This window comes from Anomaloglossus baeobatrachus, chromosome 6 (genome assembly GCF_048569485.1).
Source record: "Anomaloglossus baeobatrachus isolate aAnoBae1 chromosome 6, aAnoBae1.hap1, whole genome shotgun sequence".
NCBI lineage: Eukaryota > Metazoa > Chordata > Amphibia > Anura > Aromobatidae > Anomaloglossus > Anomaloglossus baeobatrachus.
In genome coordinates, this window is record NC_134358.1 from 464,408,810 (window position 1) to 464,431,139 (window position 22,330).

Sequence of the window (22,330 nt, forward strand, 5' to 3'; positions counted from 1 at the left end):
CTAGCTTAGTATAAAAATAAATAAATAAATTGTCTTATCTTGGCCGTGTATCAAAATCGGAGAAACCGCATTTGGCTTTTTTTAAAGTATTATTATTTAAATAAATAATTTTTAAAAAATGGCATGCGTTCCCCTCAATTTTGATACCCAGCCAAGATAAAGCTCGACAGCTGATGGCTGATATTCTCAGGCTAGGGAGACCCAGCCTAAAAATAACAGCCCACAGCTGCCACTAAGCTCTAGATTAGTAATGGCAGGCATCTATGAGACACCCCTCTATCACTAATCTGCAAGTGAAAGTAAATAAACACAAACATCGAAAAAATTCTTTATTTGGTATAAAAGACAAAAAAAACCCCTCTTTCACCACTTTATTAACCCCAAAACACTCCCCGCAGGTCCGACTTAATCCACACGAGGTCCACCGACGATTCAGCTCTGCTACAGCTGAAATTATAGCACGCAGCCAAAGAACAATGACTGCGTGCTCTATCTGCAAAGGCAGAGATTGAGCAGCGATTAGTGGTGACATCACTCACACTGTTTGTTATAATTAGCATAATAATTATACAAACGATTCACTTTGTTGCAAGACCTGTGTGAGGTCATACCCATGTGACCAGAAGGGACGAGGTCTCAGCCAACAAAGGCTGCTTTCACACATCCGTTTTTTGCCGTGCGGCACAATATGGCGCTCTGCAGAAAAACGCAACCGTTTTTTTTTTGCTGCCGGTTGCATTTTTTTCCCGCATAGACTTGCATTAGCGCCGTATTGTGCCGCATGGCCTTGCGTTGCGTCTGTTTTTTGCCGGATGCGGCATATTTAGCCCACGCGGCGGCCGGATGGAACGTTGCCTGGCACATTTTTGGTGCAGCGAAAAAACCGCATCGCTCCGGATCCGGCGCGATGTGGCGCGATTCACAATACAAGCCTATGGACGCTGGATGCGGCGTCCTGCGGCAAAAACGCATCCGGCGGCCGGCGGTTTTTTGTACTGCGCATGCTCAGTATCAAGCCGCATCCGTCAAAAATTGGACGGGCCGCATGGAAAAACTTATGCAACGGATCCGTTTTTTTCGCCACATCCTGGATACCAGGTCACATGGGTATGACATCACACAGGTCCTGCAACAAAGTGAATCGTTTGTATAAAACTTATGCTAATTCTAACAGGGGGAGGGGATAACTATGAATATATGATCTGTTCCATTGCAACTGCCACTCAACAAGCAGCTAATTTTATAAACTTTACCTTTTTGGATTTCAAAACCTAAACATCCGAGCTGACCACTACAGGTATGTAGAGAATCAGCCTGATAGTGCCAGTATATTTTAGCTTATATACAAAAATCCTGGTTATTGGTTCCCTTTAATTTCCCCAGTGCCGGATCCGGATCAAGATCTGGAATCCCAGGTCCGGGTGCGTTTGAAACCACGCAGATCTGGTCTTTTACAGACCGGGCCGCTCATCACCAGTACTAACAAATGTAACAAGATTTACCCAAATTGCATGCATGGCTCAATTTCAGCCTGTGTTGCCTTCATTTTATGTGATATACATTGTTAATTATATCTGTACCCCAGTGTTCTTTCTTCTGAAGCATTTTGCCAGACTGTAAATGGATTGTCTTATGTTCTGTCCACAGGAGCACAAAAATCCCTGGACTCCTTGGTTGGGGAAATTGGTGCACCCCTGATATCTGACAATTCTGTCCAGCAGAATGGTTAAAGGGATTGCCCACTACTTGGACAACATCTACTCATTCCCCTTGTTTGCCCGCATAAAAATAAATAAGCCTATACTCATCTGGTGTGGCTGCAGTTCCAGCGATGTCTGAAGCTGTGTTCCTGGGGCCACGTGACATTGTGATGACACTTGGGCCTTGCGACCAATCAGTGCCAGCTTCCTTCTTCCTGCTTTTGGATGTTTGAGCAGGAAGTCAGCGCAGTGCTCACTTCCTGCTCAAATGTCTGATCTGATGGTGAGGAGACAGACGCTGGACGCTCACGGGGCTCACGTGTCATAACAATGTCATGTGGGCCCTCGGGAACATGACTCCAGACATCACCGGAACCGCGGCCTCACTGGAGGTGAGTTCAGGCTTATTTATTTTTACGGGGGTGAACAAGGGGAATGAGTGGACAACCCTTTTAAGCCACTGATCCAAAATGTAAACTCTGCAATGATGCAAGAAGAGGCAGCTTTGCCTCCTCTGTATTGGAGGAGATGGCTGGAACCAGCATCTGGCATCTTCAGAGCAGCTCTGGCAAGCTTTAAATCCAAGAGCTTGCATGTGCTGCACTCCTTGACTAGGACCCTGACCACTACTTATGGACAGCAGTGGTAGCCGGTAACCTAAGCATTGGGCAACCTTCAATATTGTTCTTGAAAATGAAAAGCATTTTTAATTAGAGGTAAATTGCAATGTTGATTGCAGTATTGGTATGGTTGTTATTGGAGTATTGCATTTTTTTATACATCAAAAAATCTTATCCTGTAAAAAAAAATTACAACCCATCTTCAATTATTCTGTTATTTTAAAATGACCTTGTTTGTGTCTGCTAATTGTAACAAGCATCATCTCGTCGGGTCACCGCCTATTGTTCTCGAGCCGATGATGTGTCATTCATGGCGTTTGATTCACAGAACGACGGAGAAGAAGCCAAGTGAAATTCTTTTGTTCAAACTCTGTAAATGGTTTGGGACAATTAATTTCCAATCGTTTCCCAGTAGAGCAGATTTACTTGTATATTAATGAGGCACAGGTGTTAGGCCCCTTGTGTGTCTAAGCCTGGGAGGCATATTTAGGTTGTTTATCTAGTCAGCCATAGGTACTGCAAGGTGCTCAAGCTTGCCTTCCCTAACAGTTTATACAGTCAGGCTTTTTTTTTTTGTCTTTTTTTCATTTTTTTGATGCTTTTTTATTTAAATATTGCCTGCACCTGTTAAAAATTTAAAGCTGTTCATGTAGAAATAAGTGTAAGCCGTTCCGGTGGTAATAGCACTACCGGTTAAGTAATGCGGTCCTCTATTATGTTTAACAGCCCAGTCTATCATTAAGGCTAGACAAAAAAAAAAGTCAATTTAAAAGCAAATATTTTATGGAGGAGCCTAATAGTTATTAGCTCCGGTGCCTCTCAGATAATTCTGCCAGTGCTTTTCTCTCCTTTCTGTGTACGGAAATATGGATGTGGCCGTATTAATATTCATTTTTCTTGTTTATTCACTGAACTGCGGTACCAACATTTTAGAGAAAATGGAATGGCCTCCATAGGCATTACGAATTTCAGTAGCTGGCATAATTATAGCGATCTACATATTCATTAAATCCTGAGACGAAATGTGTCCAAAAAAGACATCCATGCGTTTTGTAAACTGTGCGTGAATAAAAATCATTGCAAATAAATAAATAACAATTCAAAATTTAAGAATAAAGTGTTACAAATGTGGCCGGTATTAAAGCAGCGTGTGAAGTCGGAGCGCTCCTGCGATATGTTTCCTAAATATTCTACATCTGTGTTATTTACCTCCATAGCAAAGAATGGGAAGAACTTTTTGTAAACAGCAATTATTTGGCAGCGATCCGTCTGAGAGGGATTAATGGGCAGCTGAGAAGCAGCAGGTTCCGGAGTGTTTGCTGGAAGGTAAGGAGAAAATATTTATTTATAGTTTGCGGTTGCAATGTATCAACATTTTACCTGATGCGCCTGAAGATTACTGATGCAGTCATAGGATTTTCCAGGCGACTAAATCTACTGTTTCTGAATCCTTTATTATTATGTGCCGGATTTTATTTTTTGAAGGGGGTAGAAATTATACAGAGCTTCTTTTTGTAATGATTTTAGAGGAAAAGAAGGATAAACATTGTATTCCTTTTAATGTTTATTCAGTGGAGACACAACTGGTTACGTTTTCTGATATCCTCGTCTATCCCTGTTGTATTGTGGTGGGAGGTTCATCCATTGTTTATACAAGGGCACGCCACAAACCATCGGAGTCATGCCACTTTCCGTCATACTTAATAACACTTTGCATATCCTGTTATCCTGTATCCCAGACATGCTGACGAGGGGCAATTTCTGACTTTTCATTATGCTCATCCTCTTAAATAAACACCGCTGATAACATACAATTACCGCTGCGGAGCAGGACGGATGGCTTTCCACACAACTCAGGGCCTACTTTATTAAATCTTTTTAAGGTTGGATTATCGCTGCAGTTTTGTTTTTATCCTAGCAATGTTTCAAGATGAAAGACAATGTTTTTCTTTTTTTCACACTGAAAAGTTTATTTTTTTGGTCACTGATGGTGGCAGTTATCTGTAAGAAACTACTGAACACAAGCATAGGCAAAGGCTAATCTCTTGTGAAATCCCTTGCTTTTAGGGATTGGATGGGATATTACTAGTCAAGGAGGCTTCAAAAAAGGACCTCTTTTCTTTAGGCTCGCATGCACATTTGACTAATATTGACTGAACCTGCCCATATTGGCATGCTTGACAAACAGTCTAATGGAGATGGAGGCCTGATGACGTCACCACGGTGGGACTTTGATGTCCTGCATGTGTACTGTCATCAGTGGCAATGCAGCGAGATCGTGACTCCCTGGCACTACCGCAGAGATTAACTATATCTGCTCGCTATGTACACCAATGTAGTTAACAGTAGCGTAGCTCCAGCTGGGCCCCTGAAGAGCACGGGGCCTGGGGTGACTGCACCTTCTGCCCCCCGGTAGCTACGCTACTGTAGGGGCCTTTTGACTTTTAACGACAAATGACAAGTGATGTTGGGAGTGATGTGGATCTGTCATGTTTGATTTCGGTCTACCAACCATTTTGTTCTCATGAGATAAGCCACTGCCAGGGCAGTCTAGCAGGGGCTCTCTCGTAGACAGCACAGGAGCACTTGCTGAGCAGTGCTTCCTTGGGTATGGGAAAGACGGGAAAGATAGTTGGTTATCTTTTGGCATTCAGCTATTTAATGTGTATGGAGGAGTCAGGATTTATAGCTACCAGCGGAACTATCGGCCAACAGATATCGATTGTGTATGCGGACCCTTAGAACTTAGACTGGATAGTGCAGTTTCTTTATTATTATTCCTCCTGGAAATGTGTAAGTAACCTGACAGCTGTGTATAACCATTCCTCTTGTCAATAAGGCACATCCCTACATAGTGTGTGATGTGTAGGAATAATCCCTATTCAAAGAGAATAGTTACCCTGAGTTACAAATTATTCATAGATTTTCAGGAAAAATAATGGGGCATCAGCCCAATGCACAGCTCTAAGGAAAGATGCTTCAGAATTGTTCTCCATAGGTTATACTAGAATCTACAAATGTGTCTGCTCACAGATCCTCTTTAAGAAAATCACCATAGAAGCCCACAATCCATAATATCTGGATTTTTACACATTACTAGCTGTATGGATGATATTTGTTCTCACACAGACAGGGCTAAAGATGTCCCAAATGTTCATTATATACAGCAATTCTGTAATGACATCACTTTCTAGGGGGTTTTCTGGATCACCAGAATTTTGGCTAAAGACAATAAACGGCAGAAAAGAGCAAACCAACATCACTTACAGTAATTAGCTGTCACTCCAGCCTCCCCAGTCACTCTCACTTTATTTACATCTATGTAGTAGATACATGTTCTGAACATAACTGCTGCAGCCAATCACTGGCCTCAGCGGTCTTTGGCTGCTCACCATAGTGTCATCTCAGTGTGATTGGCTGCTTTGGTCATGTGGGCAGATGTCATGTGACCAAGGTATGGAGGTAAACATAGACAAATATGGAGCACCAAACCAAAGTCACCGGAGCTACAGGCGAGTGATCAGGATAGTAATGGTTATTTTATAAGATTTATTGCCTTTTAGCTAATTTTTTGTTTATCCTAGAAAACCTTTTACCCCTTTCCCGATATTCAAAGGTTATATATGATAGAACTTAGCTAGAGTTGTAAGGATGGGGCAAAAGTGACTGCAGCTTCTAGGCAGATAGGCAGAGGGACTGGCTTTCTCTGTCCACCCATTGGTCTTGATGGGTTGTTGTGATTTAAAAGGCTAGTCCCATCTCCAAGATCCTATCCCAATATGTTGTAGGTGTAATAATATTATTAGCAGATACCTCCAGTTAGAAATGTAGTATATTTCACCTGATATAGCCGTGTCTCTTACCTCATGTGCGGGACATTGCAGCCTAGGTATCCCACAATTATGACCACAAGCAACTAACTAACTGTCACTATATAAGTGGACATAACCATGGATACCTGCTGCTATGCCCTGCACATGAGGTAAGAGACATGGCTATATCAGGAGCACTACAGTACATTTCTAATTGGAGGGTATTGCTATTATTATTGTTACTACTACATATTGGGATAGGATTTTGGAGATGGAAATACACCTTTAATGAATGTTGGTGACACAACTCCATTACTACTATCTAGAGTATACTTGTAAAATAAAGGTACTTAGTGCACAGATTGGTCAATTTGTGTGTTCCCACTAGCCACAACAAGGTGACCTTTCTTTTGGAGGAACCTTAAACATTTCAATCAATCATGAATTTCTAGGACCAAAAGATTACAAATTTACAGGGCAGGTAGTATCCAGTGGTAATTTAAAAACATGTCATTAGTGTTTGGTTAGTACCGCAGTTTTTACCATCAGTGTCATCAGTGATTTTAAATAATGAAAAAATGAAGAAATAAATGATAAAGTTTCTCCTACACATGACATTATAAACCACAGACAGCACATGGTTGTCATCGGTGTGCAGTCAGTGAATTTCACATACCCTTACACTTGTATAGGTAATCTTGATCCACGATGCAGATCGAAACCGGACATTTTCCTGTGATTTTTGCAGACACATGGTCCCCAAAAACAACAATAAGTAATTTTTTATGTGTAAAAAGCATGAATAAAACACGTACATAAGAAATGGATGTCTAAAGTTAAGGTTAGGCTCCCCAGGCTAAGTTCCCTCGACCAGTACTTGGTGAGATTTGTCACTGTGTATTTTCCCTGTGATAAAAACGGAGCATAAAAAGCGTATTAAATTACAGTTCTAGAAAAGTGAATGGGAGTTATAGAATTCTCCTGCCCACTATAATGTGGTGCTTTTTTGAAATCCGCAACAATTTCACCTGCCGTAAATATGCGTTTTATTTACAGACTTTCCCTATAGAATTGAATGAGATGAGGAAAATCTTCAGGTAAAAAATGCACATGTGTTTTTAGTGTGTTTCCACAGGAAAGCATGAAAAGCACATTTAGACATGTCTGATAGAAGTGGTTAGGGTCCCATGAAGGAAAGATCTCCTTATTGTGGCTGGTTGGCACATAAATTGGCCTATTTGCCTACTAAGTACCTTTATATTATATATATTGTATATTCTAGATAGCAGTATTGTAGTTTAAATTACACACTTTCAATGTTTGCATCTATCTTGACGCATACAGTCAGCTGCTTCACTCTGTGGTTTGTGTATATTATAGTCACAGCAACTTGCACCTATTCACATTTGCTTCATTCTTAGGAGGTGCTGGTTAGTTTTTGTGCCTTCAGCACTGACATAGATTGTATACTACCAGTAAGTTTTTAATATAGTCTATTCTTCAGTGCACTTTAAACTGCATATGTGCATTTTTTTCATCATTGATCCATATCTCCCAACCATCTGAGATCCAGCAAGACAGTCCTGACTTAGGGAAGGTGTCCCAGGAGCTCAGATATAGTTGAATGTAATGGTGAGGCATGGTGCCGACAAGTCCTTGCTTCACCATTTTGTCTAGGGTGACCCTGAATATCCTGCAAGGACCTTTGACAATGTCACTTGATCTGAAGGCAGGATTTGCGTAGACCTATTCATTAACACTGGAGCAGCACGCAGAGATGTAATAGACAAGTGTGAAATATGTGACTGTGTGTATGTTTACTGAGGGGACATCATACTGTGTTGGAGATGTGGGGGCATTATACTGTTTAAGCAGCTCTGGAGATTTCAGTTAGTGGTGAGTTGTGGGTGCATCATACTGTGTGGTGAGGTTATGGGGCAATCACAGTTGGTTGGGTTGGGTGATATGATACTTTTGTAGGAAGTTTGAGGGCCTCAAACAAGGTTTTGGGGACTAATGTGAGAGAGAGGATCCTACTGTGAGAGAGAGGAATGAGGTGGGCACTTTACTGTGTCTGGGGATATTATACTGTGTTTGGAAAATGTACAGTGGAGGCGTCCTATTTTGTAGGAGCCAAGTAATGCTTTGTGAGGGCATCATGCTGTGTGTCAAGGCTGTGAGGGCATTGTTCTGTGTGTGGGGAATGTACTGTGAGGAAGAATCTACTGTGGTGGTTTCATACTCTGTGGGGGGGGATGTAATGTGAGGCATCATGCTGTGGGGGAGAGATATACTGTAAAGGTGGTGTCACACGTAGCGACGCAGCAGCGATCACAACCAGCGATCTGACCTTATCAGGATCGCTGCTGCGTCGTTACATGGTCGCTGGTGAGCTGTCAAACAGGCAGATCTCACCAGCGACCAGTGACCAGCCCCCAGCCAGCAGCGACGCGTGGATGCGTAACTAAGGTGAATATCGGGTAACCAAGGAAAGCACTTCTCTTGGTTACCTGATATTTACCTTAGTTACTAGCGTCCGCCGCTCTCACGCTGCCAGTGCCGGCTCCCTGTTCCCTGCACTCCTAGCCAGAGTACACATTGGGTTAATTACCCGATGTGTACTCCGGCTACGTGAGCAGGGAGCCGGCACTGGCAGCGTGAGAGCAGCGGACGCTAGTAACTAAGGTAAATATCGGGTAACCAAGGAAAAGGCTTCTTGGTTACCCGATGTTTACCTTGGTTACAGATTACCGCAGGCTGTCAGCCGCCGGCTCCCTGCCCCTTCAGTTCGTTGCTCTCTCGCTGTCACACACAGCGATGTGTGCTTCACAGCGGGAGAGCGACGAGCAAAAAATGAAGTAGGACATTCAGCAATGACCGGCGACCTCACAGCAGGGGCCAGGTCGTTGCTGGATGTCACACACAGCGACAGCGACGGGATGTCGCTGCTACGTCACAGAAAATGGTGACTTAGCAGCAACGTCATCGTCTCCATGTGTAACACCACTTTAAGGCATCATGTGTTAAGGAATATACTTAGGGGCATAATACTGTGTGTGGAAATGTGGGGGAATCTCTCTGTCTTTGAGACAATGTATTGTGGGGCATCATATTGTATGTGGGGAATCATACTGTGTTTGGGGGGGAAGTACTGTGAAGGCATCATACTGTGTGCAAAAATAAACTCATGTTGTGTGTGGGGCAGTGGATAACATTTTGTGTGTTGGGCAGTGGAGGTATCATACTGTGTGTGGGGAATATGGGGGAATCATACTGTATAGGGGGCTGTGAGTGGCATCATACTGTGGAAGCATCATAAAGTGTGTGGGGAATATGGCAGCATCATACTGTGTGTGAGGGAGAATGTGGAAGCATCATGCAGTGTGTTTGAGAATGTATGATTGGTCACATCATACTATGTGCGAGAGGGATTACTGTGAAGGGGCATTATACTGTGTCTGTGGGATGTGGGGGCATCATAGTGTGTGGGGAGCATCATAGTGTGTGGGGAGCATAATACTTTGTGAGGATCTGTTATGTGGCAACATACTGTGTGGGGGGCTGTGGCAGCACAATGCTGTTACTGGAGGGAATGTGAGAGTATCACGCTGTGTGTGTTGGGGAATGTACTGTTTGCATCACACTGTGTGTTGGGGATGTATAGTGGGGAGCATTATACTGTGTCTTGGCGATATTATACTGTGTCTTGCTGATATTATACTGTGTCTGGGTGATTGTACTGTTTGTGCATCATACTGCGTTGGGGGACATTTACTGTTGAGGGCATCATACTGTGTGTTGCTGATCTGAGGGCATCATGCTGCTGTGTGGGAGAATGTAGTTAGGGCTCATCATATGGTGAGTGGGGCTGTGAGGATAAAATTAAAATTACTATTTTTTTTTACCTATTACTTCTTGAATAATTTTTTTATCTGGTCTGAGCCATTTTAAAATATTTCTTTTTCGGTGGTCTTTTTCGGTGTGTTGATATTACAACTAATTATTGTTCTTGACTTGTATTATTTCCTCCTAGTTTACATCAATTCAGATATAAATATCATCATGTACATTGTTTTCTGAAGGACGGCGTACCACTTCACACTTGCTTCATAAATGATTAGATATTGAGTGTTAAGACACGTGGTTTCTTTATAAGACTGAGACAAGAAAAAAAAATACATACAACTGTGTACTTTAGCAAAGACCATAAATTACGGCACAAACAATCTTTTAAATGAATTAAGTTTGATTAATTTCCCAATTCTCCGAACACTAATATTTCTAAGATCTAAATTTATTATTCCAAAAATACCTATCGCTGCAGAACATGTGATGTGAGGGCAGTAAAACATTCTGACTGCCGGCAGTGATTATACAAGATGTCTAACTGAGCGTTATCAAAGGGGAGGAATACTTATTAGTGAGATCACACTGCAGACGGCACTTAGAGAACACCACAGTCAAGCAGTGCCTGAACATTAGCGTTAACATGTTAACTCTATAAAAAAAAGACTACTGTAAGTCACACTGTCAGTTCAGTCATTAATTCATCTGTATTCACAAATATGGAGCCCATTTATCCTCTAGGGAAGAGTGCACGTTGCTAGACACGGATTTCATAGATGGGATTCCCATACATACATTAGGTCCTGAAATATTTGGACAGTGACACTAGTTTGGCATGTTATCTGTCTACCAAAACATATTCAAGATACAGTTATATAACCAATTAGAGTAAGGACTTAGGAATTACCGCTTCTTCTTCTTTAAAGGACCATTAGTAATTGGACAGATGTAAAAAGCTCTTTAATGGGCTGCATTGGCTACTCCTTTGTTAATCCGTCATAAATTAAGCAGGTAAAAGGTCTGGAGCTGATTCCAAGTGTGGCATTTGGAAGCTGTTGCTGTGAACCCATAGCATGTGGTCAAAGTAAGCTCTCAGTGGAAGAGCAACAGACCATCATTAGGCTGAAATAAAAAGAAGAAATCTATCAGAGAGAGAGAGCAGAAATGTTAGGAATGGCCAAATCAACAGTTTGGTAAATTATATTAAAAAAGAGCGTGGAAATTCACATTTGACAATAGTGATGGATTATCGCAGAATCCTTTTCATGGTGAAGTAAAAACCCTTCACAACATCCACTCAAGTGAAGAACACTCTCCAGGAAGTAGGTGTTTCAGTGTCTGAGTCTACCATAAAGAGAAGACCTCGTGAGAGGAAATACGGAGGTTTCACCAGAAGGTGCAAACCATTAATCAGCCTTCAAAATAGAAAGGCCAAATTAGACTCTGCGAAAAAAAACATCTAAAGAAGCCAGCCCAGTTCTTGAAAAGCATTCTTTGGACAGAAGAAACTATAACCTGTACCAAAATAATGGGAAGTACGAAGAAGGCTTGGAACTCATGATCCAAAGCACACCTCTTCCTCTGTAAAACATGGTGGAGGCAGTGTGATGGCCGGGCATGCCTGGCTTCCACTGCCACTGAGTTACTAGTGTTTGATTCTGATATGACTGTGGACAGAAGCAGGGAGATGAACTCTGAAGTGTACAGGGCGATACTTCTGCTCAGATTCAACCAAATGCAGCGAGGTTGATTGGATGGCGCTTTACATTACAGATGGACAGTGACCCAAAACATAATGCAAAAGCCCCCCAGGAGGATTTTTTAACCCCTTAAGTGCTGCGCAATTTTTCATTTTTGTGCTTTCGTTTTTTTCCCTCCCTTATTCCAACAGCCATAACTTTTTCATTTTCCTTCAATATTGCCATCATAGGGATGTTTTTTTTGCTGGTTCAGTTTTATTTTTGAATGACACCATTTATTTTACCATATGATGTAATGGTAAGCAGGGAAAAAAATTCCAAGTGTACCGAAATGGCAAAAAAAATGAAATTCTGAAATTGTTTTTTTTATTTTTTATTCACAGCATTTACCTTAACATAGAACTTACCTGACCGTATGATTCTACAAGCCAGTATGATTACATAGATACCAAACATGTGAAGGTTTTCTTTTAGTTAAGTAGTGAAAAAAAATTCTGAAATTTTGAAGAAAAAAAAAATCTTTCTTGTGTCACGACATTCTGAGAGCCATACTATTTTCAATTTTTGGGATCTGGGGCTGTGTGAGGACTTATTTTTTTTGTGAACTGAACTGACGTTTTATTGATATTATTTTGGGCTATATATAATATTTTGATTGTCTGTTATAACAGTTTTTTGTTGTTGTTGCGGAGGATGAAAAACTGGAGTTCTGGTGTTTTGATTTTTTTTCTCCTTACGCTATTTATCGATTAGATTTATTTTATATTTTGATAGATCACAGTTTTACCAACACAGCGTTACCAAATATCTGTATTTTTTATTAATTTTTAATGTGGTAAAAGGAGGATGATTTGAACTTAAATTTTTTTTCTTATTTTTTAAAAAAAAATGAAATTCTATTTTGTACTGTATTTAATAGTCCCCTTGTGGAACTTGAACCTGCAATTGTCTGATCACTTGTCCAATGTACAGCAAGAAATCAGTTTCCTATGAATGCCGTTCACAAGCTGGCTTTCACAGGAGTACTGAGATTATAGAAACGGGGATCTTCAACAGATCCCCTGACTGTCATGACAACTCATCAGTATCCAGCAATCGAATCGCAGGCGCACTGATAAGGGGTCAGAACAGCGCGCCTCCCTGCCAGCATATGTTAAATCACACTGTCAGAGATTGACAGCCTGCTGCTGTTAGTGGAACATGTTAGCTGATTAAATCAGCCGACATATGCAGGGAAAAATGCAGGCTCGGTGTGCAAGCCAGCATCAAAGGCAGGGAGATGATCCATGATGTACAAAGCATGTAATGATTCGTTAAGGCAAACAAGTGGAGCAATGTCCGAGTCAATCACCAGATCTCAACACCATCGAGCATGCGTTTCACATGCTTAAGACAAATTTTAAGTCAGAAAGACCCACAAATAAGCAACAACTGAAGTCAGCAGTAATAAAGGCCGGAAAAGCATCACAAAGGAGGAAAGCCAACGTTTGGTGACGTCCATAGCTTCCAGACTTCAGGCAGTTATTGCCTATGAAGGATTCTCTACAAAGTATTAAAAATGAACATTTTAGTTACGGTAAAGTAAATCTGTCCAATTACTTTTGAGCTTCTGAAAGGAAGAAACGTAGAAAAACTGGTTGTTGTTCCTAAAGGATATTTTTTTTCAACCCCTTTAATCAAACCTGAAAGTCTTCACTTTAATTGCATAATAAAACATAGCAGCATTCAGAGCCTAAATCACAAATTTCTGGATCTAATTGTATATAAGAGTAATCCAGTTTCAATACACACTAAAGAGTTGATTCACTACTCTGCAATAGTGGCCACATCTCTATAAAACTGATAGGGAAGGCTTTTGTCTAAATACCTTGATCAGCCAATTCTGCTCGTGAGCGGCGCTATTGCGGTCCACTCATCCCCACAAACTTTACCCTGGCTCCATGACCTCTGGTGTCCGGTGATGTCACGTCACCTTCCAGTTGACCCGACATCACCGAGACGGGCCCCAGTCTTCCTAAGTAACTGGGCTGTGGACAGCGTTTCACCGCTCGTCACAGCCCAGCATCGCTCCTGCTTGCGGCGCTCTACTGTGAAGGAGCATGTGCACGTGGGATGCTGGGCTGGACAGTACAGTCACTCAGGAAGACTGGGGCCCGCCTCGGTGATGTCAGGTCAACTGAAAGTTGACGTGACATCACCAGATCTCAGAGGTCATGGAACCCGGGGGTCACTACATGGGGATGAGCGGACCGCAATATTGCCACTCAGAGGTATTTTTGGCTGAACAAGGTATTTGAAAAAAGCCTTCCCTATCAGTTGTACAGGGATGTGGCCACTATTGCAGAGTAGTGAACCCCCCCTTTAATGGCTGTAATGTAATAATAATAATAATCTTTATTATATAGCCCTAACATATTCCACAGCACTTTACATGTATCAGCAGCACTGTCCTCATTGGGACTCACAATCTAAATTCCCTATCTGTATGTCTTTGGAGTGTGGGAGGAAACCGGAGAACCCAGAAGAAACCTACGCAAACACAGGGAGATCATATATACTCCTTGCCATCATTGGTATACGTTGTGCCAGGAATTGCTTTATTTTTCGGTGGAGGTTACATGGAAAGGTTGGTGGGGAGGGAAGGGAACACTATACCCGTCAAATAAAGCAATTCCTGCACAGCATATACTGGTGAGTGCCTTCAATTCTTCTATTTTCATATTGGATACTTCTGTACTTTTGAATGAGCACGCCGAGACTGCAAGGATCTGCTTGGAGATTTACGCAGCCACTACTGTTGTCACATAGATTTTGTGCGAGCTGAAAAAGCGCAGTTTAGTGAACAGTGAACCAAGTTCCTCTAATTCACTTGAAGTATACAGACTCCTTGCAGACGTTGTCGTTGGTGGGATTTAAGCCCAGGACCCCAGCGCTGCAAGACTGCAATGCTAACCACTGAGCTACTGTGCAACTATCCTTAGTAGAATTTCTGTAATGTATCATCTGTTCAGGTCCAACAATCCACCATCCACAAGCTGATTGGAGAATGGTGCTTACCTGTGTGCCAAATCCCTTGCTGCCTGATACTGCAGATCACAAAAATTGGGCATAGTGGGACTACGCTGTATCGGGCATATGCACTATATAGTATTACCACTATTGCTGGAGACCGCACAGGACGGCACCTCGGTGCACAGGTGTCATTCTACTGGTCTAGACAAGTTGGATCTTACTTGTTTTACGTTCAGAAATATATTGTGTCAATATAAATCACTCATCATCTTGACCTGTTCTTGCTTTTGGGTCGTTGTCTTCTCTCTTAAGCTTCTCATTATGAATCGTCTTTCATTTTGGATGAAGTTTTCGTGAGCCGCCCTGGAGTGCCACCTATCAATCTTATTATCTGTATGGCTTCTGTTTGCTTTTTTTCATGCTCCTGCCTTTTTATTCTCAATGTATTACGTTTTTCCCTTGATAATCAATGTCCTTTCCTAAGCTTGTTTGTAACATATTTCCATTTTTTATTGGCAGCTGTTTCTAAATGTTTTACCCCAAGACAGAAGCCAATGGATAAGTAAAACGGCAGAGTTAAGAACGTGGTATAAAAAGATTAAGGAAATAGTAAGTGATATTTTCACTATTATCCTGCGCTGTTTTGAAACGGTGTCTGATTGAGACAAATGTAATGTTACTGTGTTTGTCTTATTTTAGCATATTACAAATCCAAGGAAAGCTGCCGGACAGCAGGATCTAATGATAAATAATCCATTGTCACAGGATGAGGGGGTAAGTACACGTCAGTCTCAAAAAAATGGAACCCAACACAATACTTCATTTGTAGCATCAGTAAAATCTCTTATAAAGTGATAGTGCAACTGCCCTCGCTGAACCGTCTCCCAAAATACCAAGGTAAAAGGAACCTGCCAGCACATTATTACATGTAGAAGTAGTGCTGTGGCTAAATAGGTGCTTGTTCCCAAATAAAAGTGATGGTTTTCTTAGCGATTCGGAGTCAAACATTAGAATTCAAGCTTATAAGCCATATGCAAATTAGGCTAGATGTACACTTGCGGCGTATCAGTGCATTTAATCTGCTATAGCGGATTGACACGCCTCCATTGCAACTCCAGCCTGATTTGCATATGGCTTTATGCCAGAATACTTTCATGACTGAAGCAAAAGATTATATTTTTATTTGGGGATAAACACCATACAACCGCTTAGATTTGAAAAATTTTGCCAACAGGTTCCCTTTTAAAAGGAATCTTACACCAGGTTTTTACTGCGCCATCTGAGGGCAGCATAATGTACAGACCGAGAGCCTGATTCCAGCGATGTGTCACTTTTTGAGCTGTTTGCAGTCATTTTGATAAAATCCATGTTTTCTCTGATGCAGATCTAGCAGTTATATAGAGCTGATGAATGTGCTGGACTACCTGGCAGCACGCCAAGTAGTCCTCTGATGGTAATCTACTGCTGATTAAACAGTGATTTTTATCAATACTACACTAAGCAGCCGAGTAAGTGACACATCACTGGAATCAGAATCTCTCCCTCTACGTTATGCTGCTCTCAGGTAAGGTGGCAAAAACCTAGTGACAGATTCTCTTTACTTGATTTCCATTTGGTGAGTCCTCCAAATCATCCTGCAGTGCAGAGAGTTGTTGCATAAAAAAACAGTTAAAGGGGTTATACGGCTTATTTTGACTTTTTGTATTATTTCCCTATTCGGCTACATTGGGACAGGTAAGCAGATAGTGACCACTTACCTGCCCTACTGTCAGCCCCTCTCCCCAGGCTTAGAGCGGTCATGTGACCGCTCCTGCCGCGATTTTGCTGCTTCCGGTCATTTCATGTCAACATGGGCAGGACCATGTTGACATGCAAATCTGGGAACAGCATGTTGCCGCTCTGCTGGGCGGGTACAGTGCGTGGAGTCCCCGCCCCCCTACCCTGCACCATTTTACACATTTCCCCACACACATACTCTCCCCGCAACCTCCCCCGACACTGCTATGGGACCCGTGAGCTGAGGGGAGGGGCCTGGCGGCGGCTGCCCACAGTGTCACCGCCAGCATCGCACATTCAAATGTATCGATATCACAGATGCCGATACATTGAAAGCACTGATGAGAATGAGCGCAGTGCATTGCAGTGCGGGCAGCCGCGGGGATGACGAGCGCTGCTGTCAGGAGATTAGATGAGATCATTACCTGCTGTGACGATCTCCTGCACTCCTGACGTGAGCGCTGTCACTGCCTTCTATGCCCGCCGCGTTCTCACATCAAGTCTCGCGGGCCGCCCGAGACTGTCACTAGCGGTGACGTCACGGGCTCCTGTGATACTGCTGAGAACGCGGCGGGCAATGGAAGTCATTGACATCGATGACGTCAGGAGTGCAGAAGATCATCACATCAGGTAATGATCTCATCTAACCTCCTGACAGCAGCGCTTGTCATCCCCTGCAGTGACCTGGGCTGACCTCATGATGTTAGCTCAGGTCACTGCAGTACTCTCCCAGCCAATGGGGAACATTCTGTTCTGCATTGACTAGGACAGTGACTATGGTATGGATCGTTGTGGGACCCCCTTATTGGATTACGCTGGACCCAGATTTGATTATTCTTTTCAATAAATTGGTGAAAGAGGGAATGTGTTGGGGAGTGTTTTTTCAAATAAAACTTTTTTTGTTGTCTTTTTTTTTTTTTTTTTTTATTACTGACTGGGTTTGTGATGTCGGGTATCTGATAGATGTTTGACATCACTAACCCCAGGGCCTGATGCCAGGTGACATTACACATCTGGCATCAACCCCATATATTACCCCATTTGCCAACCCACCAGGCAATGGGATGAGTTGGGGCAAAGCGCCAGGATTGGCACATCTAATGGATGCGCCACTTCTGGGGCGGCTGTAGCCTGCTATTTTTAGGCTGGGGAGTGTCCAATAACAGTGGACCTCCCTATTCTGAGAATACCAGACCACAGCTGTCAGCTTTACCTTGGCTGGTGATCCAATTTGGGGGGGACCCCGTGTTTTTTGCTTTAAATTATTTATTTAATTTAAAATAACAGCGTGGGGTGCCCTCTGTTTTGGATTACCAGCCAAGGTGAAGGTGCCATCTGTGGTTTGCAAGCTGCAGTCGTCTGCTTTACCCTAGCTCGCTACAAAAGATATGGGGGACCCCACATGTTGTTTTTTTTTTAATTATTTATTTATTTTTTGGCTAAATACAAGGCTAAGCACCCTTTAGTGCCACATGAAAGTCACAAAAGGGTGCCAGCTTAGAATATGCAGGAGGTAGGACATTATATATGTCTTTCTCATCTATCTATCCCCTGTTCATTCATTCATTCATCCCTCTATCTCTCTGTCTATATCTATCTATCCATCTCTATATCTACTCATCTATTTATCTTTGTTGCTGCTTCCGTTTTTTGCGGTCTGCAAAAAAAGCGGAAGGCACACGGATGACACACGGACCGTATACGGAACAGAACGGATGTCACACTGATGCCACACGGATGCATCCGTGAAAAAAACAGACCGTTTTTTGCGAACCGCAAAAGCGGAACGATCATATGAATGTAGCCTACATGTGTTCCCTATAGGGGTAGGGGTCGGTACAGAACGATGGTGGGGGGGTTGTCTGTGCTGAACGATGTGGGGGGGGGTTGGTACAGAGCGCTCTGTGTGTGTGTGTGTGTGTGTGTGTGTGTGTGTGGTGGGAGGGTTTCAGAGCCTGATGTGTGTGTGGGGTGCAGAGCCTGATGTGTGTGTGGGTGCAGAGCCCTATGTGTGTGGGGTACAGAGCCCTATGTGTGTTTGGGGTGCAGAGCCCTATGTGTGTGGGATTCAGAGCCCGATGTGTGTGTGGGGTGCAGAGTCCGATGTGGTGTGGGGTGCAGAGCCCGATGTGGTGTGGGGTGCAGAGCCCTATGTGTGTGTGGGGTGCAGAGCCCGATATGGTGTGGGGTGCAGAGCCCGATGTGTGTGTGTGTGTGTGTGTGTGTGTGTATGTATGTGGGGGGGGGGCTGTTATTTCCAATGCTAGAGTGATAACAGGTCAGGTGCTGGGGCAGAATACTGACAGGGAATGTTTGTGCAGGGGGTGAGGCTGGACACTGAGGCCGGGCGGTGCCAGCTCTGACTGGGAGGTTTAGCACAGGAAGAGGTCAGTTTGCTGGAGCTGAATGTAAACAAGAGCTGCAGAGAATAAAGGGATAATTCAAGAGGAACAAAAGTTAGAGAACAAAAATAACAATGTAGGGGTGTTTTATATAACAATACAGCACAGATCAGCTCACCAAAATTTTTTGAGTTTATGTCGGAAAACTCCTTTAATTGAGTTTTCTGGCTTAGGTAACTGAGCTTTCAAATAAATACTTTGTATAGGAGTTTTTAGCTAATAGAAGAGGTCCCCCATTCACAATCTGAGATATCTTACATTTACACATTGCTGTGTAGCTTTACGCTTATTCTATTCAGCAATTTTAGTGGAGCAACATATACAATTTTTGGTGATATTCCAAAATCACAAGTTATTCTCTTTCCATAGAATAGTGAATACCGTATTTTTCAGATTATAGGATGCAACTTATTATATGATGCTCACCAGGATTACACTGCAGAAAATAGGAAAATCAGATTTCCGACTATTTAAAAGTTCCCTTGTGGTGTAAACAAGTGCAGGGATTAATTCCATAGCGCTTTACAGACCTCATCACTGTCCCCATTGGGGCTCACAATCTAAATTCCCTATCAGTATGTCTTTAGAGTGTGGGAGGAAACCGGAGAACCCAGAAGAAACCCACGCAAACACGGGAAGAACATACAGACTATTTGGATACGCACAACACTGCTGCATACACAGTACATGCACACTCTGCTCCACTGTATATACACACACCTCTGCAACATAAATACACAGCTCTGCTACATACACTCTGCAGCACACACATACACAAAACACTGCTGCATGCACACTCACTTCTGCATTATACACATTGTTCTAATATACAAACAACTTTGCAATATACACACACAGCTCTCCTATAGACACACACAGCCAGGGTCGGACTGGGGTGTGAGGAGCCTACCAGGGAAATTGCCTCTAGGGGCCTGCACTATAGCTACTTTAAACGTTTTTATTAGTTGATCATTTTTGGCTTCTCTCAGTATAACGTGAGCCTTTTAGCAAACTCTACAGTGCGCATAGAGCCCTGTCCTGTGCCTGCAGATAGCGCATAGAGCCCTGTCCTGTGCCTGCAGATAGCGCATAGAGCCCTGTCCTGTGCCTGCAGATAGCGCATAGAGCCCTGTCCTGTGCCTGCAGATAGCGCATAGAGCCCTGTCCTGTGCCTGCAGATAGCGCAGTAGAGACCTGTCCTGGGCCTGCAGATAGCGCATAGAGCCCTGTCCTGTGCCTGCAGATAGCGCAGTAGAGACCTGTCCTGGGCCTGCAGATAGCACAGGATTTCTTGTAGCCTCTTATTTATTGTAGTTAATAATGGAATCTGTTATTTACAATCAGTCGCAGTTTTTCTTACACTCGGACATTCCTTGTCCTAGGAAAACCACCGAGTCCATCAGCCAAATGATATTCAAAGAGAAGCAGAACGTTATCCAGCATCTTCATATGGAAACATTTACTAACATTAATCCCCCTCTGCCGCCATCTATCTGGGAAATCCCCTGTAAGGGTGCATGCCCAGCCGTCCACGATCAGTGTTTGCAGCATGTTGGCTGTAGCATGGTTCAACTGCATCCAAAACGCTGCATTGTACAGTACAAGCACAGTGGATGGATTTCTAGAAATCCCGTGCCCAATGTGATTCTTTTTTCCGCAGCAAACACTGACCTACGGATCTTCTTTCTAGACCGCAGCATGTCAATTGTTTGCTGCGTAATCGCATGCTCCTCCGTAGGGAGAACACAAGTGAAAGACTGCAGCACACTGAAGCCCGATTGTGGGCACACACAGCTGCGGTCTCCTGCGAAGGAGACGCGTGGCCCCGCAGCTCAGGACCCGCTCCATGCAGAACACAGTGAGTCCTGATCGTGGGCACATACCCTAAGAGTCAGTATGTGTTGGTGTGAAGCATTACCACCCAATACACTTTTCCATTTGGAGACTGTGGTGAATATTTGTCTTCACTATAGTTTCCAAACTAGTCTTACATTGTATTCAGACAACACTGCTCTATAAACAGATCAGGCTTTTTTTTTTTTTTTTACATATACAGTATTTATACTGCAGCTCCTCCTGTACTATCATCACATATAGAGGCCCCCTGAAGAGTAATTACATATAGCCTAAGATAATAACACTGACACTGGGGTTGCAGGATAATGACACTGACACTGGAGTACAGAATAAAGACCCTGGATAATAGGATAACAACACTGACACTGGGGGTACAGGATAATGACACTGACACTGGGGGTAGCAATGGGCCCCCCAGCCTTGTGTACTGTAGCAATAGGCCCCCCAGCCTTGTGTACTGTAGCAATGGGACCCCCAGCCTTGTGTACTGTAGCAATGGGCCCCCCAGCCTTGTGTACTGTAGCAATGGGCCCCCCAGCCTTGTGTACTGTAGCAATGGGGCCCCCAGCCTTGTGTACTGTAGCAATGGGCCCCCCAGCCTTGTGTACTGTAGCAATGGGCCCCCCAGCCTTGTGTACTGTAGCAATGGGCCCCCCAGCCTTGTGTACTGTAGCAATGTGCCCCCCAGCCTTGTGTACTGTAGCAATGGGCCCCCCAGCCTTGTGTACTGTAGCAATGGGCCTCTCTTCCTGTCCCCCATTATGCCATTGTTCACACACACACGTTCTCACCTGTCCTCCGTTCCTGCGCTGTCATTACCTTACCAGTCCGCAGGCTCATGGACCCCACCATGATCTCGTCCGGTGTACGGAGCCGCCGCCGCAGGATGCCATCATGACTTTACTGCAGTTAAATGCTTTGCGGCACCGTAAAGCATTTAACTGCAGTAAAGCAATGAAGTCAGCCTGCAGTGGCGGCTCCGTGCACCGGACGGGTGACTGAGGGGGACTGTGTATTGCGGTCTGGAGCACCGCGGGAACGAGGAGAACAGGTGAGAGTGATTTTTTTTTTTTTCCTTCGGCTCCTTCTGAGCGCTTACCTCTCCTCTGCATCCCTGCACGTCCTCTCCTCTGTTGCTCCGGTGGCGGCAGTGTGAAGACGGCCGCTGTGTCGGTGCGGGGCTGAGCAGCTCCTCCGCCTCCTGTCACCGGCCGCACTGTTCACATGTACGTGCGTCTGAAGGATGCACGTACATTTGAATAGCGCGCGGTGCAGGACCTACGGTGAGTCACATGACTGTCTGTGATGTCACCACAGGTCCTTCTGCACCCACAAAAACTGCAGCGATAGTACAGAACTTGTGCTATCGCTGCAGTTTGTAATTGAAAGGCTGGGGGGCCCTCAGAGCGTGGGAGGGGGGGCCCATCAGAGCGTGGGGACCCTGACTAGTCTGCCGCACATAACGCCGGCCATGAAAAACCGGCAGCCCCACGGCGCTGTACACAGCTCCGCACTAATTAAGGCACGTGGGGCCCACTGAGGGCCCGAGGCCTACCGGGGGATTCCCCGGTACCCCGGCGGGCCAGACCGAGCCTGCACTCAGCT

General features: G+C 43.8%; 1 protein-coding gene across 2 annotated transcripts in view; it reads left to right on the forward strand.

The window, feature by feature from the left end:
- The window catches only part of TBC1D5 (TBC1 domain family member 5), an 835,136-nt gene that overhangs the window by 470,354 nt on the left and 342,452 nt on the right, over positions 1-22,330 (forward strand). For both annotated transcript variants that reach the window (XM_075316666.1, XM_075316667.1), the window contains exons 6-8: positions 3,538-3,646; positions 15,210-15,299; positions 15,390-15,464. In XM_075316666.1, coding sequence (XP_075172781.1) covers positions 3,538-3,646; positions 15,210-15,299; positions 15,390-15,464 — 274 coding nt within the window. The remainder of the gene's footprint in view (positions 1-3,537; positions 3,647-15,209; positions 15,300-15,389; positions 15,465-22,330) is intronic.